Raw genomic sequence first — 25,233 nt, forward strand, 5'->3', positions numbered from 1 at the left:
GGACCAAATGAGAGGCGGTGAGAAAGGCATAGGTGGAAAGTTCAGGCTTGCAAGAACCAAAGACCCAAATGGAGCCACTCTATTACAGAAGGTCGGATTGTCTGTGTTTCTAAACCAGGGTGACAGTTCTACGATTGAAGTCGCAGCCTTACGCCAAATCCTTGACCCCCTACAAGACATCAAACCATCTTGCGCCAGGGCGATCTGGCTTAACCTACTCTCTTGTCTGTACTTGCTCCATCTTGAAACTGAATCACGAATTCTCGGCGCACACCTCCGACCACGCCTTCCCACGACGCTGTGGAAAAGACAAAGGAGTCAGCCCCGGGCCAGGAAAAAAGTTCTGTTTGAAGCCAATGTTAGTGGGGTAGGATGGGATGGGGGTGGGGTGGGGGTGGGGGCGGGCGTAGAGTCCCGGCCTCAGACAGAAGCTAGGTCTGCAGAACCCCAGGTCCTCCCGGCGGTTGTCACTCAGGCACGCGGGGGCGCGGCCTTCTAAACCGACCAATCAGAGGCCTCCCTGGAACGGATGGGTGGGGCGACGGCCGGCCCCGGCGTGGAGGTCGTTTCTCCCCTGGCAACGCTCTAGGTCGCTCCTCTGCTGCCTCACGCCGACCCTGGTGGCTTGGCCACGGCCGGTGTCGCGCTGTGGTCTGTGCTGGTGGCGAGAGTCGTAGGCCGGACTCGGGGAGACCCAGGAAGCCTAGCCATGGTGAGTGTGCGGGCCGGGTACGGAGGAGGAGATATGGTGCCGGTCGGTACCGCCGGAACCGCCGGAACCTGCCTGGCCGGCCGGCCTCCCCGGGTTCAGGTCCGAGTCCGCCTACCTGGGTGCCCCGGCCCACCGCTCGGACCCGTCTTCTCTGGCTCGCAGCGTGGGGGCAGAACCGGCCGCCGGGACCCCGGGCGTCCCGTCAGGTCTCCGCGGGACCAGTTGGGCCGGGCCTGGAACCTCCGTTGGCAGCTCCGCGCTCGCTGCCCGGCGTCTCCCCAGAGCGGGGAGGGTCGCGGGGAGACCGTCCGACTCCCGCTCCCGAGTTTGTCTGTGGGAGGAGCTGCGGTGTGTGGCACCCGCGTCCCTCATTTCTCCCCATCGGCACTTGTTTTTTTCCTGAGTTTTCCAGATGTTGGGGGAGCAGGGTGTCAGATCCACGTCCCGGGCCCCCAGCCAAGCTCTTCCTGGGGCTGGAAAAAAATTAAAAAATCCCCAAATTTCCAGGTCCCTCCCCTCGTTCCCAAATGCGCTTCCCCTCTCGGATTCACTGCGTCATCATCCACTGCTTGTCATCGGTGGTGCAGCGGAGACAGCCCCAGTATTTTACTTTTTTACCCGTTTTTCACATAGTCATGAAGATGTGTTGTTGTTGTTTGGTCTGAATATTTTACGTGAGAGGAGATCCGAGAATAACCACCCGGAATACGTTGTATGAAATGCCCGTTGCTCCCCCAGGAGCTTGGCCGGGCACAGGCATCTCCTGGGAATCCTTCGGGTGGCGGTTCTGTTGTTGTTGTTGATCCTCTGGTGAGGCTATTTTCTCCATTGATTTTTAGAGAGAGCGGAAGGGAGGGGGAAAGACGGAGCGAAACAGGCACCTGAGAGAGAGACGTCCATCGTCCATTGGCGGCCTCCCGCACCTGCCCCACCTGGGGCCGGGGATCGTGCTGGCGACCCTGCAGCCCGAGGGCGGACGCTCTGTCCACTGAGGCAAACCGGTTAGAGCTGGAGGTTCTTCTTTTTTTTTTTTTTTTAATATATTTTTATTGACTTTAGAGAGGAAGGGAGAGGGAGAGAGAGAAACATCAATGATGAGAATCATTGAGTGGCTGCCTCCTGCACGCCCCCTACTGGGGAGGGAGCCCGCAACCCAGGCATGTGCCTTTGACTGGAATCGAACCCCGGATCCTTCGGTCTGCAGGCCTACGTTCTGTCCACTGAGCCAAACCGGTTAGAGTTGGAGGTTCTTTTTTTTTTTTTTTTTTAATATATTTCTTTATTGATTTCAGAGAGGAAGGGAGGAGAGAGAGATAGAAACATCAATGATGAGAATCATTGATCAGCTGCCTCCTGTGCACCCCCCACTGGGGATCCAGCCGCAACCCAGGCATGTGCCCTTGGCCGGAATGGAACCGGGGACCCTTCAGTCCGCAGGCTGACGCTCTATCCACTGAGCCAAGCCGGCCAAGGCTGGAGGTTCTTTTTTTTTTTTTAAATCTTTTCTGAATGACCTGCTTTTCCCCGGGTTTGTCACCCTGATGAGGTTTATTGATTTATTTGCTTTCGTTTTTCAGTGGGGATAGAAAGTATTTAGTCAATAGAGCAAGAAAGACAGTGTAAAATAGTTCTAAAGTGGCAAGAGAGTGGTGACTTTCAGGAAAAAAAAATCCAGTATTCCCAATTAATTTGTAAAGAATTCTGATTTCACTTATTTTCTTCCCTTCAGCATGTGTAGTAAGTCCCGAGGTCTCTTCCTTACTTTTGCATGTTTTCAAATGAAATTCCAGAGCTTAGACTTGCAGAGCAGACGTGTTCAAGTGTGATTTATTATTACAAAACAATGTGTTGCCATGGAAATCATAATCAACGGACAGCTTTTTTTCTGAAGGGAACAGATACTTGGGCTTTTCTGGTTTAACTGATAAAAGTGAGTTACAGTTTTCTTTCCCCTTTCCACATTATCACTGGGTTTGAGTGATTTTGCTGTATTGTTCAAACATTGGTTTATGTAATTTAAATATCAGTGGTGGTACCAGGCGTCTCCGGTGGGGAGCAGAGACCTGTAGTCAGTAACACAATCTAAGGCAGGGGTGGGCAAACTTTTTGACTCGAGGGCCACAATGGGTTCTTAAACTGGACCGGAGGGCCGGAACAAAAGCATGGATGGAGTGTTTGTGTGAACTAATATAAATTCAAAGTAAACATCATTACATAAAAGGGCACGGTCTTTTTTTTTTAGTTTTATTCATTTCAAACGGGCCGGATCCAGCCCGCGGGCCATAGTTTGCCCACGGCTGATCTAAGGCCTCGTTGAGCCTGCACAAGGACTTAGTAATAATTGAAGGCCCAGTTGTTCTTCCTGGAGAGCCTCCCCTGCAAGTGTCCTACCTGCTCACACCCACCAGGGAAGGAGCCTTTACACTGAGAAGCTGCAGCCCTGGAAAGCTGCGGGTGCAGGTGCACAAGGAGGGGGAGTGGGGATGAGGCTCTTTCTGAGGCTGTGGTTTCTTAAGTCTAGACATTTTTAGATCCTATGTTTTAATTTTGCAGCCACAGTATAAGTGCACTCAAAGTATAATTTTTGCACATAGAGAGTCTGTGAAGATCAGGTGGACAAAGGGTTTATGAGTTGGGGAGCTCATCTGGGTCAAAACATTGAACAATATCAGGCTGAGAGTTGCCTAATGTGAATGGAAGCCTGGGGGAGGGGAGCTCTTCTATGCTTATTTTAGTTTGGTGGTATTCTATGATTTTCCCCCCTCTGTCTTTTTGTTGTTGTTAATCCTCACCTGAGAATATTTTTTCCCATTTTTTTTCTTCTTAGAGAGAGAGAGAGCGGAAGGGGGTGAGGGAGAGGGAGAGAGAGAGAGAGAAACATTGATGTGAGAGAGATGCATTGATTGGTTGCCTCCCACTCCTGCCCCCACTGGGGCCAGGGATCAAACCTGCAACCCAGGTGTGGGCCCTTTACTGGGAATGGAGCCCGAGACCCTTTCGTGCTCGGGCCTGCACTCTAACCCAGTGGTTCTCAACCTTGGCTGCACATTAGAATCACCTGGGAATCTTTTTAAAATCCTGATTTCTGGGCCTCATCCTCCGGAAATTCTGTTTCTTTGTTACTAATGTTGTGGCCCCGCCCCATAACATAGGCTTTTTAAAAAAATATTTTTCAAAATACATTTTTATTGATTTGAGAGAAGAAGGGAAAGGGCGAGATAGAAACATCAATGATCAGAATCATTGATCAGCTGCCTGCATGCCCCGCAATGGAGATGGAGCCCGCAATCCGGGCATGGCCTTGACCAAGAATCAAACTGTGACCTCCTGGTTCATAGGTCAATGCTCAACCACTGAGCCACACCAGCCAGGCTTTAATAATTTTTATTTTTATTTTTTATTGTTGAAAGTATTACGTATGTCCCCATTTCCCCCCCCCATTAACCCCCTCCAGCCTGTCTCCTCCCCCATCCCCACCCTAGGCCCTTATCATCGTCTGTGTCCATGGGCTATGCATATATGCATACAACGTCCTTGGTTGGTTACCTCCCACCCACCCACCCTCCCCCACTTTCCCTCCAAGATTCATAGGCTTGATGCAAGAAGCTCTACACACTATATACCATTAGAGCTGTAGCTATGATTACCTACCGATCTCTCTTGAAAATAGAGGCTCTTGTGAGTACTGAGCATGTGATTATCTGCCCAGCTGCCCATTATGCTTTTGCTCCTGGAAGCAGCACCCCATCAGGTCAACACACTTACCAACACCTTCATGTGACGAGATGGAGCCAAACCTTGACCCTCTGGCTTAAGCCACCTGTAGGAAGTTAATCTCTTCTCTCTTCAGTCCATTGAAAGTTGCTGTGGTGTTGGGTGAGGTCACCATTCCCCCCAACAGTTCCCTCACGAATTCCTTGGGGTTAACTGAGTATACAGCCCTGGGGAGTGCACAGACTTTAAGGACAAAGTTGCACATTTCTACATGATAGTGCTCAGTGGAGAGTCGCTGTTCTTCATCTGTTACAGAAGAACGGAGAAGAACCAAGCAACACTTGATGGAGTTACATTTATTATTACGCGTGGGCCCAGAGAAAAATGTCTCTAGAATTCTGAGCAAAGTCACACAGGAAGTTTCCTGTATTTATACCTTTTTACCCTCTTGGTCTCCCAAATATGGGGTTTTCTGGTCCACTTTGCAAGTTCTTAAAGAGAGCCCCTATGTGCTGGGGCTTTGAGACCTCAACCAAAGGCTTGGCCTGGTACCAGCACTGATAACTTCGTCTGGGGAAGGTTTAATGGCCTCTCTGAAATGGGAGTAGTCTTATTTTCCTTTTTATTTAAGCAAGCAAGTACTTACAAAAGCCAAAATGCAGGGTTAAAATTTCAAACAGCAGTTTTTATATAAGATGGATGCTTTACATCCATTAATTTGGACATTCCTGATAAAGGACCAATCCCAATGTCACCAAACATCAGGCAGTCATCTTACTAGTGGCCAAAAATTGCCCCATCTACATGTATTCATAGATAATTTGATGATTGTCTTTTAGAGGGGCCCCTTTGTGATAAAAGAACTGCAGCAATCTTTTGACTCACAGATGCCCAAATTATAAATCAGGGTAACACTTATCTCTACATGTACTAGGTCCACAATACAAGGACTCAAGGACACTCCTCATTCACATTGGAGTTCCAGAATATACAGTGCCCTGCTCTTTAACAGGACTGTCAATGGAATTTTCACCTCCCTTACTGGTCTAGATTCATATAGTACCATACTGACTTATTGAAATAAGTTCAAATGAGTTGAATGAAAAATGCCCTATTTCAGTCATAGTATCAAGGTGAATTGTAATAATTCTATCTTCATTTTTTTTCTACCACAGGTTTTTGTGGGGTATTTTTTTTTTTAGAGCAACTTGAGTATCCACACAGTTTGCACACTTTTTTTTTTTAAATCTTTACCTGAGGATATTTTTTCCATTGATTTTTAGAGTGACAGGGGTGGGGAGAAGAGAGAAACATCAATGTGAGAGAGACACATTGACTGGTTGCTACAGACTGGGGCCAGGGATCGAACCTGCAACCAAGATGCATGCCCTTGCCTGGGAATCAAATCCAAGACCCTTTGGTCTGCGGCCAATGCTCTAATCACTGAGCAAAACTGGCCAGGCAATTTTTTTTATATCTTGTATGACTGTGGTACATTTGTAACAACTGCTCAACCAGTATTGATAAAGTGCACTATTTATAATGGCATTGATTTGTTTTATCAATATGTGGGTTTTGGCAGATGGTTTTTTGTTTGTTTATATTTGTTTTTATACCCGAGAGTGCTGGGGGCAGGGGGTGGGGGGGATAGGCAGCCCCCTGCGCTCCCCGGCCCTCTCCCCCTGTGTCCCCCTCATGCCACTTGGCAGATGTTTAATGACATGTATCCTGTATTTCTGTATCATATTCTTTCACTTCCCAAAAAATGTCTTAAGCCCTACCTATTGTTTCATCCCTCCCCCTGACCTCAAGTCCTTTACAACCAGAGATCTTTATATTGCCTCATAGTTTTATCTTTCCCAGAGTGCCCTATATTTAGAATCAAAAAGTGCATAGCCTTGTCAGATTGCTTTCTTTCTCTTAGCAATAATAGATATCCACATACAGTACTAATTACCTTAGTACTTTTAAGGTTCCTTCATGTGTTTTCATGGCTTAATACCTCATTTCTTATCACTGAACAGTATTTCATTGCATGGATTTACTACTGGATGTTTGCGGGGTTTTTTTGTTGTTTTTTTGTGTGTTTTTTAAAAATATATATTTTATTGATTTTTTACAGAGAGGAAGGGAGAGAGATAGTTAGAAATATCGATGAGAGAAAAACATCAATCAGCTGCCTCCTGCACACCTCCTACTGGGGATGTGCCTGCAACCAAGGTACATGCCTTGACCAGAATCGAACCTGGGACCCTTCAGTCCGCAGGCCGACGCTCTATCCACTGAGCCAAACCAGTTAGGGCTGGATGTTTGCATTTTGAAGGGTATCTCACAACTCTAATTCTTGCTAATCCTAATATATAAAAACTCTGGGTCTTAGCGACCTGTCACAACAAAGGCTCAACTGGAAGTCAGTCCTACAGTCAGTGCTGACTGCTTCCACTGCAGGCACGGTGCCCAGCACTGGCTGCTGAGGGGGCTGTGAATCAGGGCCAGAGAGAGGCCTGAAGAGAGAAGCAGGGACTGATCCTTTGCCTCTGTGGCAGCTTTTTTTTTTTTTTTTCTCTTAAAAGTTTTGGTGTGTTTTTTTTTTTAACACTAAGCAATCTACAGGGTTGTTTTTTTCGTGTGGCAGCTTTTGATCAGCACTTATGCCTGCCTGCCTCTCTCTCTCTCTCTCTCTCTCTCTCTCTCTCTCTCTCTCTCTCTCTCGCAGTCTGGCCAGCAGCCACACCTCCATTTCTCTCCAGGCCTCCACAGGAGCTGCTGATCAGCCCTGCCTTTCTGTTCAGGCCCCGTTGCTAGGTTCAGAAACGCTGACTGGCATAGGAACGAACCAATCAGAACAGAATCTGGGTGCTATGAGGAGCGAATGGCAGCCTAGGAGATGGAGCTTTTAACATTGATTGACATAGGAACCGACCAATCAGAACCAAATGTGGGTGCTGTGAAGAAACAATGGCTGTCTAGGAGGCAGAGCTTTTGACGTTGACTGGCATAGGAACTGACCAATCAGAACCAAATCTGGGTGCTGTGAGGAGACAATGGCTGCCTAGGAGGCAGAGCTTTTGACGCTGACTGGCATAGAAACCGACCAATCAGAACCAAATTGGCCAGCAGAGGAGAGCAGTTGGGGGTGAGATCAGGCCTGTAGGGGAGGGCAGTTGGGAGCCAGATTAGGCTGGCAGGGGAGGGCGGTTGGGGGCAACCAGGCCAGCAGGGGAGGGCAGTTGGGAGCAACTGCACCTGCAGGGGAGGACAGTTGGGGGCGAGGTCAGGCTGGCAGAGAGGGCAGTTAGGGATGATCAGGCCGGCAAGCGGAGGCAATTAGGGGCGATCAGGCAGGCAGGCAGGTGAGCAGTTAGGAGCCAGCGGTCCCAGATTGCCAGCAGTCAGACATCCCCCAAGGGGTCCCCAATTGGAGAGGGTGCAGGCTGAGCTGAGGGAACCCCCCTCCATGCATGAATTTTGTGCACTGGGCCACTAGTTATGAATAAAAGGCCTACAAACATTGAAGTGTAGGTTTTTGTGTAAACATAAGGTTTCAGCGCATTAGGTCAATACCAAGGTATGTGACTGCTGGATTTTACTATATGTAGTAATTAAAGCTGGGAACAGTAAAACAAGGAAGGGCTTCACATAGAAGAATCAATAGAGAGCCTTGGCAAGGCTGCTTTGTCTCGTTGAGAAGTCAAAGAAAGGAGACTTTGGAGACAGGATCAGGGGGTTAGCCCAGGACGAGCTGCTGCTGCCCATTGTTCCCCTGGTTGTAAATCTGGTGGGAGATGCATGCCTGTGGGGAAGAGAGGGAAGGGCAAAGGGCAGGCATGCTCCCAGGAGGGAGAGCTCCATATTTAGTTCTGACAGAAAGTTCCTGTCTCCCACAACCTAGGTATGTGCCCTGACTGGGAATCAAAACCCGGAACCTTTTAGTGTTCAGGAATATGCTCCAAACCAATTGATCCACCCTCTAGAGCAGGAGTTTTTGATTTTAATAAAGTGAAACTTTTTTTTTTTGGTGTCTTATCTAAAAATGTATCACAAACACAAAGTCACCTAGATTTTCTTATATGTTAAATTCTAGGAATTGTTTTTACTTTTGCATTTTACATTTAGATGTATGACCTATTTTAAGTTCATTTTTGTGCAAAGTTTAAATTCTGTATGTACATTTATTTTTCATGTATGTGTGTGTTGTATGTGGATATCAATTATGGTTTATTTAAAAGACTTTCTTTTTTCTTATAATTATCTTTACTCATCTGTCAAAGATCAGTTTACTATGTGTCTATAGGGAACCAGTTGACTTGTATATTCTTCAGTCTGGCTATTCCAGGCATTATCTCTGTTACTGTGTTTTTTCCCCAGATGTTTTACATAGACAGTCATGTCAAATGGAATAAAGACATTTTTGATTCTTGCTCCCCAATCTGTGTACCTTCTATATTCTTTGTTTTAAAAAAAATATTTTTATTGATTCTAGAAGAAGTGAGAGATAGAAACATCAATGATTAGAGAGAATCTTCGATTGGCTGCCTCCTGCACACCCCCTACTAGGAATTGAGCCCGCAACAGAGGCATGTGCCCTGACCAGAAATTGAACCATGACCTCCTGGTTCATAGGTCGATGCTCAATCACTGAGCTACTCTGGCCAGGTATATTCTTTTCTTATTACATGACTAGGGCTTCCAGTACCATGTTGAATGGGACAGTGAGAGGATACCTTTCTCTTCTCATCTTACCAGAAAAGCATCTAGTTTTAATTATCTATAATAATAAAAGGGTAATATGCTATTTAGACTGGACGTCTTCCAGACATCCTTCCTGATGAAGCCGGGGCCCGAGGGAAGCCAGGCCAGATTCCAGATGCCTGCTGGAGGCTGGAGGAAGGAAAGCCAGGTCCTGGGTGCCGGAGGGAAGCCGGTGCCAGCAGCTGGGGAAAGGAAGGCCTACTCTTGCACAATTTTCATGCATCGGGCCTCTAGTATTAAATATGATGTTAACAATAGGTATCGTGATGTTTTCTCAAAAGAGAATTTCCTCTATTACTAGATTATTGTCATAAACGGATGTTGGATGGAATAAAATACCTTTTCTTGTTCGTTTGCCCTTCCTTTCACTTCTAGTAGTAATTTCTCTCTTCCCTCTTTTCAATTATCTTGACTAGATGTTTATAAATTTTTTTCAATGGACCAACTTTTGGTGTTTTTTTCTTTCATACTTGAAACATTTTACTCCACTTTCTTCTTTTTGCATGGTTTCCAAGAAGAGGTCTGATTTAATTCTAATCTTTTTTTTTCTCTATACCTAAAGGATGTTTCCCCTTCTGGCTTTTTTCAATGTATTTTCATCTTTGATTTTTCTCTAGTTTGGACATGATATTCTTGGTTTGCATTTCTGGTATTTTTCATGCATAGCATTCACTGAGCTTTTAAAATTTTTTTTATTATTTCTTGATTTGAGAGTGAGAGAGAAACATCGATTTATTATTTCACTTATTTATGCATTCATTGGTTGATTCTTGTATGACCCCTCACTGAAGATTGAACCTGCAACCTTGGCGTATCAGGACGACACTAACAAACTGAGCTACCCAGCCAGGGCATTTCACTGGTCTTCTTAATTGTACAATTTGCTGACTATGGTTAATCTTAGTAGGAAAATCTCAGTGATTACTACTTAACTATTTTTTCTGTTTGTCTTTTCCTTCAGGTATCCCCATTATGTGCATTTCAATCTTCTGTAATTGCTCCAACAGTTCATAGATATTGTGTTTTGTGATGTTTGTTCTTTTTGTCTTTGCATTACAGGCCTTGACAGAATATTGGGGCTATATTTTAAAATGCTGTTTTATTTTCTCTTTTGCAATGTTGAAGAGAGTGGCTTGATTTTTACCTCAATCCTCTGATAGATCTAAGAAAAGTTGTTCATTACAAGTTTTTGTTTTGCTTTTTCTACGAGGTCAGTAATGATGGCTTCCAAGTTCCTTAAATGTCCGACCAGAAACTGGAATTCTCTGACTCCAGTTGATGATTGACAGATGACAGCTTTCCAGTCTCATCCCTCCTCATTCCCCTTTGACTCACATCTACACAAAGTGATAAGAGTTCCTTGGTGCTCCTTTCTTTAAAGGTGGCAGGAGATTTGGTCCTCTAAGGTCCTGCTCTCGTGTGTGAACCATAACTCTAACTCATCCACTAACCTCAATTTTACAAACGGTCCAGGCATCTCTTTTTGCTTTCTTACGCCATCTCATGACTACTAGAGAGGCCTGCCTTGCTTTTTCCACAGGCCTCAGTATGGGAGTAATAAACTCATTGTACATTCTTTGCAATATGTGGTGTCATCAGCTATGGGATTTGAGATGTGCTCAGGGTTCGAGACATCATGCTGCCTTACTCCACGTGGGAGCTTGGGAATTAGAGAACTTGGGAGTGTACCCTCTAGGGTGGCTGGTGAGGAAACACTTTCTTCTGCAATTTAAAAATGGAGATTATATAACCCAGCAAGTGTTGCTCAGTGGTCTAGCATTAACCCATGAGCCAAGAGGTCACAGTTCAATTCCTGGCTCATGACTGGGTTGCAGGCTGGATCCCCAGTAGGGGGTATGCAGGAGGCAGCTAATCTATGTTCCTCTCACATCTCTCTCTCTCTCTCTTTCTGTCTCTCTCTCTCTCTCTCTCTAATCAATAAAAACATATTATATATATATTTTTTAAATGGAGATTACATGTTCTTTTGAAGGAAAGCACTGCTGAATCCTTCGATGTATGTTATGCTCAATGGCAAATTTGCAATCAAACCTTTGTGTATTTCACTGAATGCAGTTGCAGTTGGCAACTCTCAGTCTGTTCCTCAGGGTCAAGAAGGTGCAGGGCAGTGTTCTGTTTCTGTCGTAAAGAGCTCTTCTGGCACATTTGTTACTGTATGTTCCCATGTCTGCCAAAAATTGTCTCCATGCAGCCCTGAGGCACATGAGTGTAGGGATTTCATGGTCTGAGTTAGGTCCTTTACCTAGTGTCTGAACTCTGGCTTCCAATTAATTTTATAGCCCATCAAATTGGATGGAGAGAGAAAGGCAGAGGCAAAAGCAGTACTTCTTCACAAAAATATTTTGACTTTGCGAGCTGTGCCTGACTACTTCTAAAGGCCCAGGATACTTTAGGGATGATAATGGCCAGCTGTACCTTATTAAAAGTTGGATTTCCACTGGTCTCTTAGACTTCTCATGTTTGGAGATGAGAAAGGGATTCCTCCCCCCCCCCCCCCCCATTAAAATTGTGTGCAGATTTGACCTTCTGCCTCATGGAGGGCTGTGAGTGATTGTAATAATAAAGGAGATGAAGAGTTTTTCTCACAAGGTATTGATGGTCTTAAAATGATAATTTTGTTTTATTTGTATAGAATTTCTGTCACTGCTCAACATTCTCTGAACCCTGCCATTAGAGAAAAATAAGATGTAATGTGATCACAGTAAAAATGTGTAAATCATTTCCATATGCTCATCATGCTGTTAAATTTATAAGGAAGTATATTCATGTTAACCAAAGTCATCCCAATAAATTTAATAAAAATGTATAAGGAAGTGGGTATGGATAGAGAGTAAGTTTCTGATGATCAAATCATGGCATGAATGTTCGGAGATGATAAAATCATACATAAGCTTCCTATAAATGGAATATAGATGTCATGTGCAGTCTCATGCATCCTACTGTAAACATACTTGGGATGTTTTAGGATCCTGTGGCCATTGAAGATGTGGCTGTGAACTTCACCCTGGAAGAGTGGGCTTTACTGGATACTCCACAGAAGAAACTGTATAGAGATGTGATGAAGGAAACCTTCAGGAACCTGGACTCAATAGGTAAGGATGAGGACATTCATCAGTTGTCACTAGAGAAAAAATACTTTTTGATCACCATCTTTTTCCCAAGGTGCAGATTGTGGAAAGGAGGACATTGGTTAATAAACTAGGCATAGTCACAGCTAATAATGAACATAGACTCTAACAATTTTTTATAACTTATTAATATTTTAGAATCATTTTTCTGGGTTTACATTTTAGGCCAAAACTGGGAAGATCATTACATTGAAGATCTGTACAAAAGCCAGGGGAGAAAACTAAGGTGAGTCACACTCACAATAGAAAATAGTGTCTCATGTGAGAATCCTGGTGTTATGAATTTTTAAAAGAAGGAAACAATAAACAATTCCTGCTTCAAATTTAGTTATTCTTAATTTTTTTTAACCAGAAATACTTTCTTTATATGTGACATAAATATTCAGTGTTTGCAAAAATAGTTTACTTGGAAACTGTATTAATAAGTCCTATCTATTACTGTTTTGGTGAAGTCCTCCTGAAGAACATTCACTATATCCAACTTCAGAGAATTCAGACAAGGCAGGAAATTTACACATTTCATATAAATCCTAATAAGTAGTTTGAAAAGTACCGTTTTAAAAAATCATTAGTAATGTGCTTCTCATTTTTTACAGAAGTCAAATGGTAGAAAGACACTATGAAAGTAAAGAGGGCAATCAACATGGAGAAAATTTCAGCCTTACCCCAAATCTCAGTCTGAACAAGAAAACTACTGGAGTGAAGCCACCTAAATGCAGTATATGTGGAAAAGTCTTCATGCATTATTTTTCCCTTAATATGCATATCCGAGGTCACAGTGGACACAAACCATATGAATATCTGAAATATAGAGAGAGGCCATATAAATGTAAGGTGTGTGGGAAAGCTTATATTTCTTCAAGTTTATTTCAAATACATCAAAGGAAGCACACTGAAGAGAAAACCTATACTTGTAAGGAATGTGGGAAAGCCTTCCGTTTTCTCACCTCCTTTCAAATACATGAAAGGGTTCACACAGGAGAAAAACAATATGAATGTGAGGAATGTGGAAAACCCTTCATGTGGCTCACAAGCTTTCGAAGACACATGGCCATGCACACTGGATATGGACCTTATAAATGTAAACAATGTGGAATGGTCTTTAGATATCATCAGGCTTTTCAAACACACGAAAGGACTCACACAGGAGATAAAGCCTATGAATGTAAGCAATGTGATAAAGCTTTCAATTCTCAACGAGGTTTCCAAATACATCAAAGCTATCACAAAGGAAAGCACCCCTATGTATGTAAACAATGTGGAAAAGTCTTTAGATATCATCATACTCTTCAAGCACATGAAAAGATTCACACAGGAGAGAAACTCTATAAATGTAAGCAGTGTGGTAAAGTTTTCAATTCTCATCGAGGTTTCCAAGTACATGAAAGATATCACAAAGGAGAGAAACCCTATGAATGTAAGAAATGTGGTAAAGCTTTCAGTTCTCATCAAGGTTTTGAAATGCATGTAAGAAATCACAAGGGAGAGAAACCCTATGCCTGTAAGGAATGTGGTAAAAGTTTTAGTTGTTATCGAGGTTTCCAATTACATGAAAGAAATCACAATGGAGAGAAACCCTATAAATGTGAATGTGGTAAAGCTTTTGTTTATTACTATGCCTTACAATTACACAAATCAACTCATACTGCAGAGAAATCCTATGAATGCAAGGAATGTGGGAAAGTCCTCAGTAACCACAAATGCTTAAAGAGACACGAGAAATTGCACACAGGAGAGAAATCCTATAAATGTAAGCAATGTGGGAAAGCTTTCATGCATCTGTCAGGATTTCGGACACACATGAAAATGCATGCGGGAAATAGACCTTATCAATGTAAGGAATGTGGAAAGGCTTTCATTTACCCATCAGGTGTTAGAGCACACATGATGCAAGTACATGTTGGAAATAGGCCATATCAATGTAAGGAATGTGGGTTAGCATTTTATTTTCCCAGTTCATTACGCAGGCATGAAATGACTCACACTGGAGAGAAACCCTGTGAATGTAAACAATGTGGTAAAACCTTCAGGGATCACAGTTATTTAAAAATACACGAAAGAAGTCATACTGGAGAAAAACCCTATAAATGTAAGCATTGTGGTAAAGCTTTTATTTCTCAGCTAGGTTTCCAAGTACATGAAAGAAGTCACACTGGAGAGAAACCGTATGAATGTGAAGAATGTGGGAAATCCTTCGGTTATCCCAGTTCCTTCCGAAGGCATAAAAAGACTCACAGTAAAAGTCCTGCTGAATGTAAATAGCATAGGAAAGACTTCAGTCGATCCACATCCTTACATGTGGGGTGGGGGTAGATATAAATATATGAGTAACATGAGAAAGCTCGATGGAAATTAATCCATGTGTACTGTTCTAGAAAACTTTCAACATGAAAGTTATTATAAACTAGAGGCTTGGTGCACAGAGTCATGCACCTGTGGGGATCGGGCCAAAATTAGCTCTCTGAAATCCCTTGAGGAGTCCCAGATTGTGAGAGGGCAGTTCTTGGGTGACACACCCCAGAATCAGGCTCCCTTCTCTCTGGTTCCAGGTGCGTCACCCGAAAAACCTCAGCTGCCAAGTCACCACAGCTTGGCAGCTCCTGTTTGAGCATCTGCCCCCTGGTGGTCAGTGTGTGTCTTAGCTGCTGGTCGAAAGGTCAGCCAGTCACTTAGGTTTTTGTATATATAGATGTAAGTATATTGTGTTTATCAAGCCTCCTTAAAGTGCATTGTTGGACTATGGATTTCTAATTATTTTCCAAGCTGAATATTCAGATAACTCTGTAGCATATCATTCAGCAATAATATATAAGATTATAGGTAGTGCTTCCCCCCCCCTTTAAATCAGTTAATATTTCCATTTTGAAACTTGATGGATTCATAGATGAAGTGTATTTTTAATATGGAGTTGGGTTTAATTTTTTCATAATGTATTTGTTGTGTATTAAGGGAATATTGAAAAATGAAAGTTTGGTTTTTGGGATTTTCCTATTGGTTTTGTGACAGTTCCTGGATGTCCTTAGTCTATTAAATATATTCTACCTTTCTTAATGAGAAAGCTCCTTTTGGGGTATAGGAGTCTTTTTTCATGTTCTACATCAATAAACCATTGGAATACATTTTATGTTAAGTATATGATAGTTTCATGTGAATTATTGTTTTCATGTGGATTTCTCCTTGGCAACACCAGGGTGTTGTGAGCTAAAAGGATGTCAGAATCAGTGGCAGAAGATATATGATGAACTGATTCCCCTTAGTCACAGCTGTCACATTTTATCAGTCCTGCTTTCTTAATTATTTCTACAATACTTAAAACTTGATTTACTTTAAATGAGAAAACAAATGACTCTAGAATTTGTTGGAATAAGTCACTCCATTAGTGTCTTTCTCCCCACACCCCTTTACTATAGAGGCATCCGAGTCTCCAAACCCATGGTGGCTCCAAACCCATGGTGGCTCCAAACCCATGGTGGACATAAATTCCCCAGGGCATTCTCATTCAAGAGACTTTGCTGTATACGGTAGAGCAGCCATTGCTGGCAATGACAAAATCCTTCTGTAACGGAGGCCCTCCCAGGCCTTGAGTTAATCTTGTTCTGCCGTCTGCTTCTCCTTTTGCCTTAGGTCATGAATGGGGGACCCTCGGGCTTTCTAGCTATAGTTCTCATTGAAGAGATACTAGTACTTACAGCACAGAGCTGAAAATGGTGCCCCTGGTATATCCCACCTATAAGAGGAAGTGTGTTTCCTTAACATTAATTCAGTCTGTTTTGAAGAAGGTAACTTTTCTAGACATACTGGCCACTTTGGGAATCTCTTGGGAACACATGAGATTCGTATGCTTTATAGACAGTATGCCTGCACCACACCTGGTGGAGTCCCCTGCAGAGATGCTGCATTTTGTCCTTAGATTGAACAGGCCTGATTAAAGACGGGACACCAGCAGCAGATCTGTTAAATGCCAGTCAGTCATGTTAGCATTAGAGAACATCATGGCCAGAATCGAACTCATTTACACATTTTTTGGCACTAGCCAATATCTAGCTGTCTCATCTTACCAATAGCAGTAACTCCTTATCCAATGTCACCCTTTGGCATAACAAACTCGGAATATCTTGCTTCACAGTAACCAAGTACAAGTCAAGTAATGGGTGGAAGCCTCAACACTCTAAGCAAAGATCACAATAGAGCTAGACTCGGTATTACATATAATGAGGTCATGTTTAAATGCGCTTGTAAACCAGGATTACAGTTCCATAAGTGGCTTTGCAGCCCATGCCAACCCCTCATCCAGAAAGGACCCCAGACCCTCTCGTCCCAATCTGGCCTGGGCGCCCCTCTTGTTCAGGACAAGGGAGTCCCTCTTTCTGGAAAATGAGTCTGGAATTTCCAGCACACACATGGTCCCGCTTCAGGAAGAGCTACCAATACAGGAAGACACCACTGCCCCTCTAAGGCCACGGACCAGTTTGGGTAAAAAGGGTCTTGGGGGATGGGGAAGACAATCGAGACTCATTCTGGGCAGGGGTGGGGGGGCGTTATATCTGGGAGGGACTGTGGCCTATGGTGTTCCCAGTCCCTCCTTTCTCCCTAGGGGACACCTTTTCTCCTGAGTTTTTCCAGTGTGTGGGAAGCTAAGTCTTTCAAGTCTACAACCTATTAATACTAAGATGGCCAAGCTGAGGATCCTTCATGCTTATAAATTTATTTTTGCATGCACAATTAGAAAAAGCTGCTATAAAACTAGGCAGAATGAATGGAAAACATTAAATTGGCCTCTGCTTCCATTTAGATAAATGGACCAACCTATGATGCTGTTTAAGTGCCAACTCATTTGTGTGTCTGTGTGTGTGTGTGTGTGTGTGTGTGTGAATCCTCACTCAAGGATAGCCATCTAGGTACCTGCCCTTGATCGGAATCAAACCCAGGACCCTTCAGTCCAGGGTTGATGCTCTATCCACTGAGCCCAACCAGCTAGGGCTCAACCCAATTTTTGAGGTATTAAAAATGACTGTCCTTATTTTAAAGGGGGGAAGTCATGTCCTGACCAGTGTGGCTCGGTTGGAGCGTTGTCCCATACACCTAAAGGTCACCGGTTTGATTCCCAGTCAGGGAAAGCTGGGGGTACAGGTGCACCTGGGCGAAGGGGTGAAGTAATGCCGGTGGTCTTAATCCAGCATCTAGAAGGGTTCAGGAACCTGGAGAAGGCACTGTGCGTAAATTAAATAAGAGTCCAGAGACAAAACATAATTTTGAAAGGCATTATAGGGAGTCAGAGAAGACTTAGCTAAAGGGACTAAGTTCTCTGTCTCAGGACCCCTTGCTATTTATTAACACAATTTGTCCTAATGCAAGGTAGATATACATCAAAGGCCAGGGTTTGTATACAGAAGCATTGTCAGATTGGGGAATTGCCTTCGGCTGTTCAGGTGTTTGGCCAGTAGGAGGCAATAACATGTAGATTGAAATGCCCTTAGCTGTCTGGCAGCAAGCAATCATTTTATGCATCCTTTTCAGGTTTGGGGAAATGCCCTCAGCCACCTCCAGATTCAGCCCTGCTGACATCCTTGAATTGGTTTCCTGCAGCGAAGCCCCTTCTGAGGTTTTAGTTGTGCTTCCCCTGCGCCTATTTCTAGGCATATTGGTTGGAGTTTTGCATCTCCAGTGTGGGTGCACTCAGAGTGTCATTTGTGCACATTGAGAAAGTCTGTGAAAGTCAGGAGTGTGTCCTGGGTTAGGGATTGTGAATTTGGGAGTTCATTTAGGTCAGAACCTTCAACTAAATCCAGCTGAGCACTTCCTCACTGTGAGCTGAAGCCTGAGAGAGGGAGTGTTTCCATTATTCCTCGGGGAGAGGAGAGCTCCCAGACTTTATTCCTTGGGCTGCTCAGGTGTCCCTCCTCACCTTTCCCAGGGACAGATCCACTCCAGGGGTTCTTTCTGTCTCAACCTGGAGAGTCTAGGATGTGAACCTTCTGAAAGTGGCTCTCCTGTCCTGTGGGAAGCAGGCTGCTCTTCTGAGCTGATTCCAATACTGTGTTTCTTTCCTTTGGATCCTTTATCCACTGAATAGTGCAGCCTTTGGCTCTAGTTTCCCTGAGAACTTGGACTCTGAAACTGTAAGATGACAGAGATAAGAGGTGAGAAAAGCAAGAAAACTGAGGAACCAAGTAGAATTTTTATTCCTTTATAAGAGAACCTGAAGAAATGAGTTGAGTTGCCCCATGTCCTTTTAGTCAGCAAGAGATTTGAAATTTTTCTTTGTATGGTTTGTACTTTTATAACTATTAGTGTTTAAAGAATTTAAATCTTAGAATGGTTAGTAAATAGTAAATTATGGTATGTATAAATTTTTGTGTTTATTTTTTAATACTTTTTTTTATTTCAGAGAGGAAGGGTGAGGGAGAGCGAGCTAGAAACATCAATGATGAGAGGGAATCATTGATTGCTGCCTCCTGCATGCCCCACATTGGGGATTTAGCCTGCAACCTGGGCATGTGCCCTGAACCGGGAATCGAACCGTGTTCTCCTGGTTCATAGGTCGAAGCTCAACCACTGAGCCATGCCAGCTGGGCTCTGTGTTTACTTTAAATAAATCTGTAAGATAGAAAAGTCTAAGGTGAGACGACTCCCTGCAAATATCTTCTGGCCCCTCCAGCACTCTTACTCCAGCCACCCCCAAAAACAGTTTTGATCATTTCTTGAGCCTTCTGTTTGTGTTTCTCTATATAAAAACAAGCCATTGCAAGTACATATTTTCTTATGTATGTTTTCCCGTGTAATAAGCTATTAGACTCCACATTTTTTGTTGTTTGCTGACAGCTTAAGCCTCCCCCTCCCTCTTCTCTTGTGTCCACATAAGGGAATAATGGAAACACTCCCTCTCTCCGGCCAATGAGAAAAACTGGGGCTTCCTCCTCTGGCACTGGCTTCAGATTCCAACCACACAAGCCCCGGCCTATGTGCAGAATCTTGCTCAGGCCCCACCGAACCCACAGCAGACACCCACACCAACCTCCTTTGCTTGCTTCCTGAAGCCATTTCAGAGCTGCCGGAGAGGCACCCTGCCCTCTCCAAAGACCTCTATTATGTCCGTTGTAAGCCTTTTCCTGCCTACCCTCTGGGCCACACTAGAATCGGTCTCAACATGAGGACCACACCTCTGCAGGTAAAGGTACCACTGGGTATGTAGGCAACATGTTCCCACATGACCACCATTGTTCATTTGTCTCTTGCTCTAACTTGCTCACCTGCTCTGCTGCCTGCTGCCTGCACTGTGGCTGCTGGGCTCTGGGGAGCTGTGCTGTGAGCTGTGCTGCCCTGTGTGGCATTGCTGAGCCTACCAAGCCTCAGTTCTATGTGCAGAGTGGGCAGTTTTGAGAAATTCTAGATATTTGGGAGCAGGAGTGTGGGTTTGAGACCCTCCTTAAAGTGGTCCTGGGTTGTTGCCTTTGCTGGTGTGTTAGAGAGAAGCTGTGACAGAGGCTGGGTTGGCCCCAACATGCCCTGGGGTCAGGGGTCAAGGGAAAGACTACACCCTGTACGAGAGGTGGGTCCATCTCATGGTCACTCCTGAAACATCAGTTATTTATAAAGAGGAAGAGAGGGGAAAAGGTAGTCAGTAGGTGGCCAACTGAGTCCACACCCGCCCCGCCCCCACCACCACCCTTCAGTACCTCCGCTGCGGCTGCTCCTGCCTCTACTGCAACACAGAACCTGTCCTTGGGGTTAAGGGGACAACACCCATGGCACCCTGTGGCACAGCCAAGAGATTAGTTCAAATCTGATTTCAGCTTAGGTCCTTGGACTCTATAATGTAACCAATTATGGTGGAAAGGCTTCTAAACCTGACAGTGCTGGTTAGAGGCTCTCTGGAAGGAAAAACATGATCAATGCTAGCATGCCGCGTTTATTTGTACTGCTTTATTGGGCTTTGCTTTATTGCACTTTGCAAATGTTGCATTTTTTACAAACTGAAGACAAGACCTTCCACCAGCAAAAAGATTACATCTCACTTTATTGCTATACTCACTTTCAGTGTGATGGTCTGAAAAAGAGAGGGCACACCCTTTCCTGAAGTAGAGCAGATCTTCAAATAATGTGGTTTCCTTCAAGGTCATTTTGCTATAAAGTTGATGAGGGGAAAAGTGAGACTGTTATACCCAGATTTCAGGATCCCCAAAAGACCACTAGGAAGCCAGTCGAGTCCAATGCAAAAGCAAAAGAGTCTTTATTCGAGCTAGCTCGAGCTCCCCATCCACCAAACTCGCCGACGCAGCAGCAGGAGGCAGAGAGAGAGTGAGCTTTGTGGGGAGAGGGGTTTTATAGGGGGGTTGGAGTAAGGGGAGGAGAGAGGACTGTGGGCCCTGCCGATTGGCCAGGCACAAGTTGGTGTCTTGTTACACAGGATGTGGTTGTGTCTATGACACGCACGTCCCTTGATTATCATTGGTTAGTTTAAAGAAATCCTAGGTGTGGCTAGCAGAGGCTTGGGCTTCCGGGAAGAAGCTGATTATCATTGGTTAGTTTAAAGAAATCCTAGGTGTGGCTAGCAGAGGCTTGGGCTTCTGGGAAGAAGCTCCTTGCTGAGCACATGGCTAATGGCTGCTGCCCAAAAATGGAGGATCCAGGGCAAGATGGAGGGTGTAGCCCTCGCCCTTTAAAGACAAAGCAGCAAGCTTCATGGTCACTGGCTCACACCATTGGAGAAGCCAAATGCTGGGTCACTCTGCTCTTTCCCGAGGGGGAGGAATCCCAGGCCCAGCAAGGAGTCTCTTTTGGCAGTGAGGCTGCTGCTGTGGAGAAGGGGTGATGTGGGTAAAATGAAGCTGTTAATTCTTACTGCCTACAGTGTGTCTGTCTTCAGTTAATTTGCTCAGTGTGTGCTGCAACTTCTCCACTGGACTCTCAGAAAGATACTTTCATCCTTGTGTGGTTGTCAGAATCAGTGTACGGGGAGATTTTGGTAGAAAACTCATATTCCACCATCTGCTGACATGTCTTTCACTTGTATTAACACCATGGATGTTTAAAGTGACTATTGAAATAGCTGGATTAATACCTACCATATTTTTATCATTTTTATTTGTTGCTCTTGTTCTTTCTTATCTTCCACTTCTACCTTTTCTGTCCTTTTGTTTTTTGTGTGTGGTTGGTGTTTTTTGTGTTTTTTTTTGAGCATTTTACAAGAATATATTTTTATCTTCTTTTACTTTCTTAGCCATTGCCTTTGAGTTTGCAGTATACATTTATAACTAATCCAAGTCCTCTCTGAAGTAACACCACAGCACCTCACTGGATGTGCAAATTTCTTAGAGTGTTCCCAATTTCTCTCTCCCTGTCGTTTGTAACATTGCTGTCATTCATTTCACGTATTCCAAATCTATAATTGCTGCTATTATCATTTCAACAAAATGTTCTCTGTTAAGTTAGTTAAGAATAACAAAACAAATTATCTTATTTTACCTTTATTTATTCCTCCTCTAACACTCTACCTTTCTTCATCATCCACCTTCTTCTTGATGAATTTCATACAGAGCAGGGGTATTGGTGACAAATTCCCTCAAATTTAGTCTCAGAAAGTCTTTATTTCTCCCTCACTTTTGAAAGATAACTTGGCTTGACACAAAATTCTAGTTGGGTGGTTTCTCTTTCAACACTTAATTTCTGGCAGCAATATGTTGTCAGCGCAACCTAGAGTGGAGGCTCACCTGACCCTGCAGGTGAGCATAACAGTTTTAGAAGAGGTAACATGCTATATATTCTCTTGACAATACCCCAAATCTTTACATATCAATACATATAATCTGTTCTTAAAAGGTACATATGATGATACATTTATGTAACCCATTTTTCTAAATAGACACATGGCTTGTGTCAGCTGCCAAAACCATGAATGAAAACTCAGATTGCCAATTTACAGGGCAAACCTATGCAAATTATATTATTTGAAAAACTGAATTTCTTTTTTGTTGTTAATTCTCAGCAGAGGATTTTTTCCCCCCACTGATTTTTAGACTGAGTGGAAGGGAGGGGGAGAGACAGAGAGAGAAAATATTGATGTGAGAGAGACACATTCTTTGATTGCCCCCACTCTCACCCCCGCCCTGCCCACAGCCCAGATTGAGCTTGCAACCTAGGCATGTGCCCTTGACTAGAATCCAAATAGAACCCTTCAGTCTGCCAGGTGACATTTCAACCACTGAGCCAAACAGGCTAGGATAGGGCCTCAATTTCTTCTTAAAATTTTTATCATCAAATATATTCGGAGGAGAAACCAAGTGGGCGGCATAGGTAAACACCAGAAATTGCTGCCTCCCACAACAACTTCAAAAATACAACGAAAAGACAAAGCGGACATCATCCAGAACTACAGGAAGGCTGGCTGAGTGGAAATTCTACAACTAGAAGGAAAGAGAAAAGCACACTGAGACTCAGGAGCTGCGGAAGTAAAGTGCAGATGTACGGAGGCTCGAGCGTGTGCACACACGGAAAGGGGCTAGCACCTGAGAACGCGGCTGTCTTTTTGAATCAGGAGGGAGTCACAAGCTCCCAACTGCTCTGAACTCCAGTTCCGGGAAGTCTCTGGGGACCCAGGACTCATACGGGGAGAAACTGGACTGTTTGGCAGCGGGCAGAACTCAGAACTTGAGGGCGGCTTTCCCTCAGAGGTGCTTGCAGCCATTATCGGGACACTGAGATGAGGGCCCCTTAGGGCAGGGCTGAAGATCAGCCATAGCTGCTTGCTCCGCCCTGTTGATTCCCTGAGACCCCGCCCCACCCAGGCTGCGGCAGAGGCTTTTGCATATGAATGCCCTGGCCCTTTGCAATCTGAAAATTACCTAACAAATTGCAGCTGGGCTAGACAGACCCAGAACTTCCAAGAGAAGTCCCAAGGCCCCACAGCAGCTTGCATTGCTTCACAGCTGGGCCTCATCTGGGCACCTCCAAACCCCAAAAAAGGAAGGGGAATCCGCAGATCTCTTCATAGCTCCTGCTGGGTAGCCTCAGGCAGAGGCTCAATTAGCACCTTGTTTGATCCAAGAGCCAGTGGTCAGAGTGGGACCATCCAGATTACAACTCCTCAGATCCATAAGGGACACACTCAGGGGGCAGACTCAGTGAGCACCAAAGCCCCACTGAAGCAAGTCTTGCCCCAGAAGGGTGTCTTCAGCACAGAAGTTCTCCCACTGCAGACACAGCTGATTCTCACAGCCAATTGGCCTGGAGGTCAATTCCTCCCAGTGATAACTACAACAATCAAGGCTTAACTACAAGAAGACTACAGCAAGACTGTGCACACAGTCCACAAAGGGGTGCACCAAGAGTGTCCACCTCAGGTAATTGAGGAGGCTGAGCCACTGGGCCCTATAGGACACCTAGCACACAAAGCCACTCTACCAACACAGGGAAGCATAAAAAATGCGGAGACAAAGAAACAGGTCAGAAATGACAGAAATGGAGGAAAGCAAACGACTGGATATAGAGTTCAAAACCACGGTTATAAAGTTTTTCAAGAATTTTATGGAAACCGCCAATAAATTTAGTGAGACCCTGGAGGATATGAAAAAAGACCAACTAGAAATTAAGCATTGCCGGAGTCCATTCATTGTCTTCACTAGCTGAGTTTAGACAGAGACCCCCCAAAAGCTAGTAGCCCTTGAAAGTCCTAGCAAAGGTCAGGGCTGTGCACCACCCAGTTAATTAAGACAGCACCCAGTTAATCCAGCTAAAGCATCATCCCCACCTTAGTTCACTTAATTCCTTAGATACTTGTGTAGATCCTTGTTGATTATTCTTGATCAGATACTCTGCCTATTCCTGGAAATCATCTACTGATGAGCTAATCAGATACCCTGCCTATTTCTGGAAATTGTCTACCGATGAGCTAATCCATGTGTCATTGAAATTTCCTTACCTACGGCTACCCCAACCTCAATAAAAGATCGGAGTGGCCTGAGCTTAGGTGGAAGTCCTTTGGGACTTGCCCGCCTGGTTCCCCAATATTGCAAAATTATCTCGTGTCATTTCTCTCTCATTTGTTGTGCAGCTCCTCTTTCAGATACCGAACCCTACTCCACACAGAACGTGGAGGGAGTGTTACTCGACAAAGCATACACTGACTGAAATAAAGAATAATATACAGAGATCCAACAGCAGACAAGAGGATCCCAAGAATCAACTCAAAGATTTGAAATACGAAGAAACAAAAAATACCCAACCGGAAAAGCAAAAAGAAAAAAGAACCCCAAAATATGAAGATAGTGTAAGGAGCCTCTGGGACAACTTCAAGTGTACCAACATCCGAATTATAGGGGTGACAGAAGATGAGAGACAGCAAGATATTGAAAACGTATTTGAAGAAATAATGACAGAAAACTTCCCCTACCTGGTGAAAGAAATACACTTACAAGTCCAGAAAGCACAGAGAACCCCAAACAAAAGGAATCCAAAGAGGACCACACCAAGACACATCATAATTAAAATGCCAAGAGCAAAAGACAAAGAGAGTATCCTAAAAGCAGCAAGAGAAAGAAAGTCAGTTACCTACAAGGGAGTACCCATACGACTGTCAGCTGATTTCTCAACAGAAACTTTGCAGGCCAGAAGGGAATGGCAAGAAATATTTAAAGTGATGAATGCCAAGAACCTACAACCAAGATTACTTTATCCAGCAAAGCTATCATTCAGAATTGAAGGTCACATAAAGAGCTTCACAGATAAGGAAAAGCTAAAGGAGTTCATCACCACCAAACCAGTATTATATGAAATGCTGAAAGGTATCCTTTAAGAAGAGGAGGAAGAAGAAGAAAAAGGGAAAGATACAAATTATGAACAACAAATGAATCTAAAAATCAAGTGAATAAATAATCTGATGAACAGAATAAACTGGTGATTATAATAGAA

The 25,233-nt window shown here is 44.1% G+C and overlaps 1 protein-coding gene across 2 annotated transcripts; it reads left to right on the forward strand.

Moving 5' to 3' along the window:
• Positions 1-501: 501 nt before the first annotated feature.
• Positions 502-14,840, forward strand: LOC102438070 (zinc finger protein 709). Of its 2 annotated transcripts, XM_006104548.3 has the most exons (4): positions 502-712; positions 12,165-12,291; positions 12,493-12,553; positions 12,924-14,840. In XM_006104548.3, the coding sequence occupies exons 1-4, from the start codon at positions 710-712 to the stop codon at positions 14,587-14,589; spliced, it is 1,857 nt and encodes a 618-aa protein (XP_006104610.1). In that variant the 5' UTR covers positions 502-709; the 3' UTR covers positions 14,590-14,840. The 2 variants fall into 2 exon arrangements, with proteins under 2 accessions (XP_006104610.1, XP_023601571.1); XM_023745803.1 differs by lacking the exons at positions 502-712; positions 12,493-12,553 and having other exon boundaries at positions 12,159-12,291.
• The last annotated feature ends 10,393 nt before the right edge of the window (positions 14,841-25,233 follow it).

This window comes from Myotis lucifugus, unplaced genomic scaffold, assembly GCF_000147115.1.
Source record: "Myotis lucifugus unplaced genomic scaffold, Myoluc2.0 scaffold_583, whole genome shotgun sequence".
In the NCBI taxonomy this organism is placed as follows: Eukaryota; Metazoa; Chordata; class Mammalia; order Chiroptera; family Vespertilionidae; genus Myotis; species Myotis lucifugus.

Bases quoted from the DNA above. Each gene is read 5' to 3' on its own strand.
- LOC102438070 (XM_006104548.3), top strand. The intron at 12,292-12,492 runs GTAAGGATGAGG...TTTACATTTTAG, and splicing joins CAGGAACCTGGACTCAATAG to GCCAAAACTGGGAAGATCAT. The intron at 12,554-12,923 runs GTGAGTCACACT...CATTTTTTACAG, and splicing joins AGCCAGGGGAGAAAACTAAG to AAGTCAAATGGTAGAAAGAC.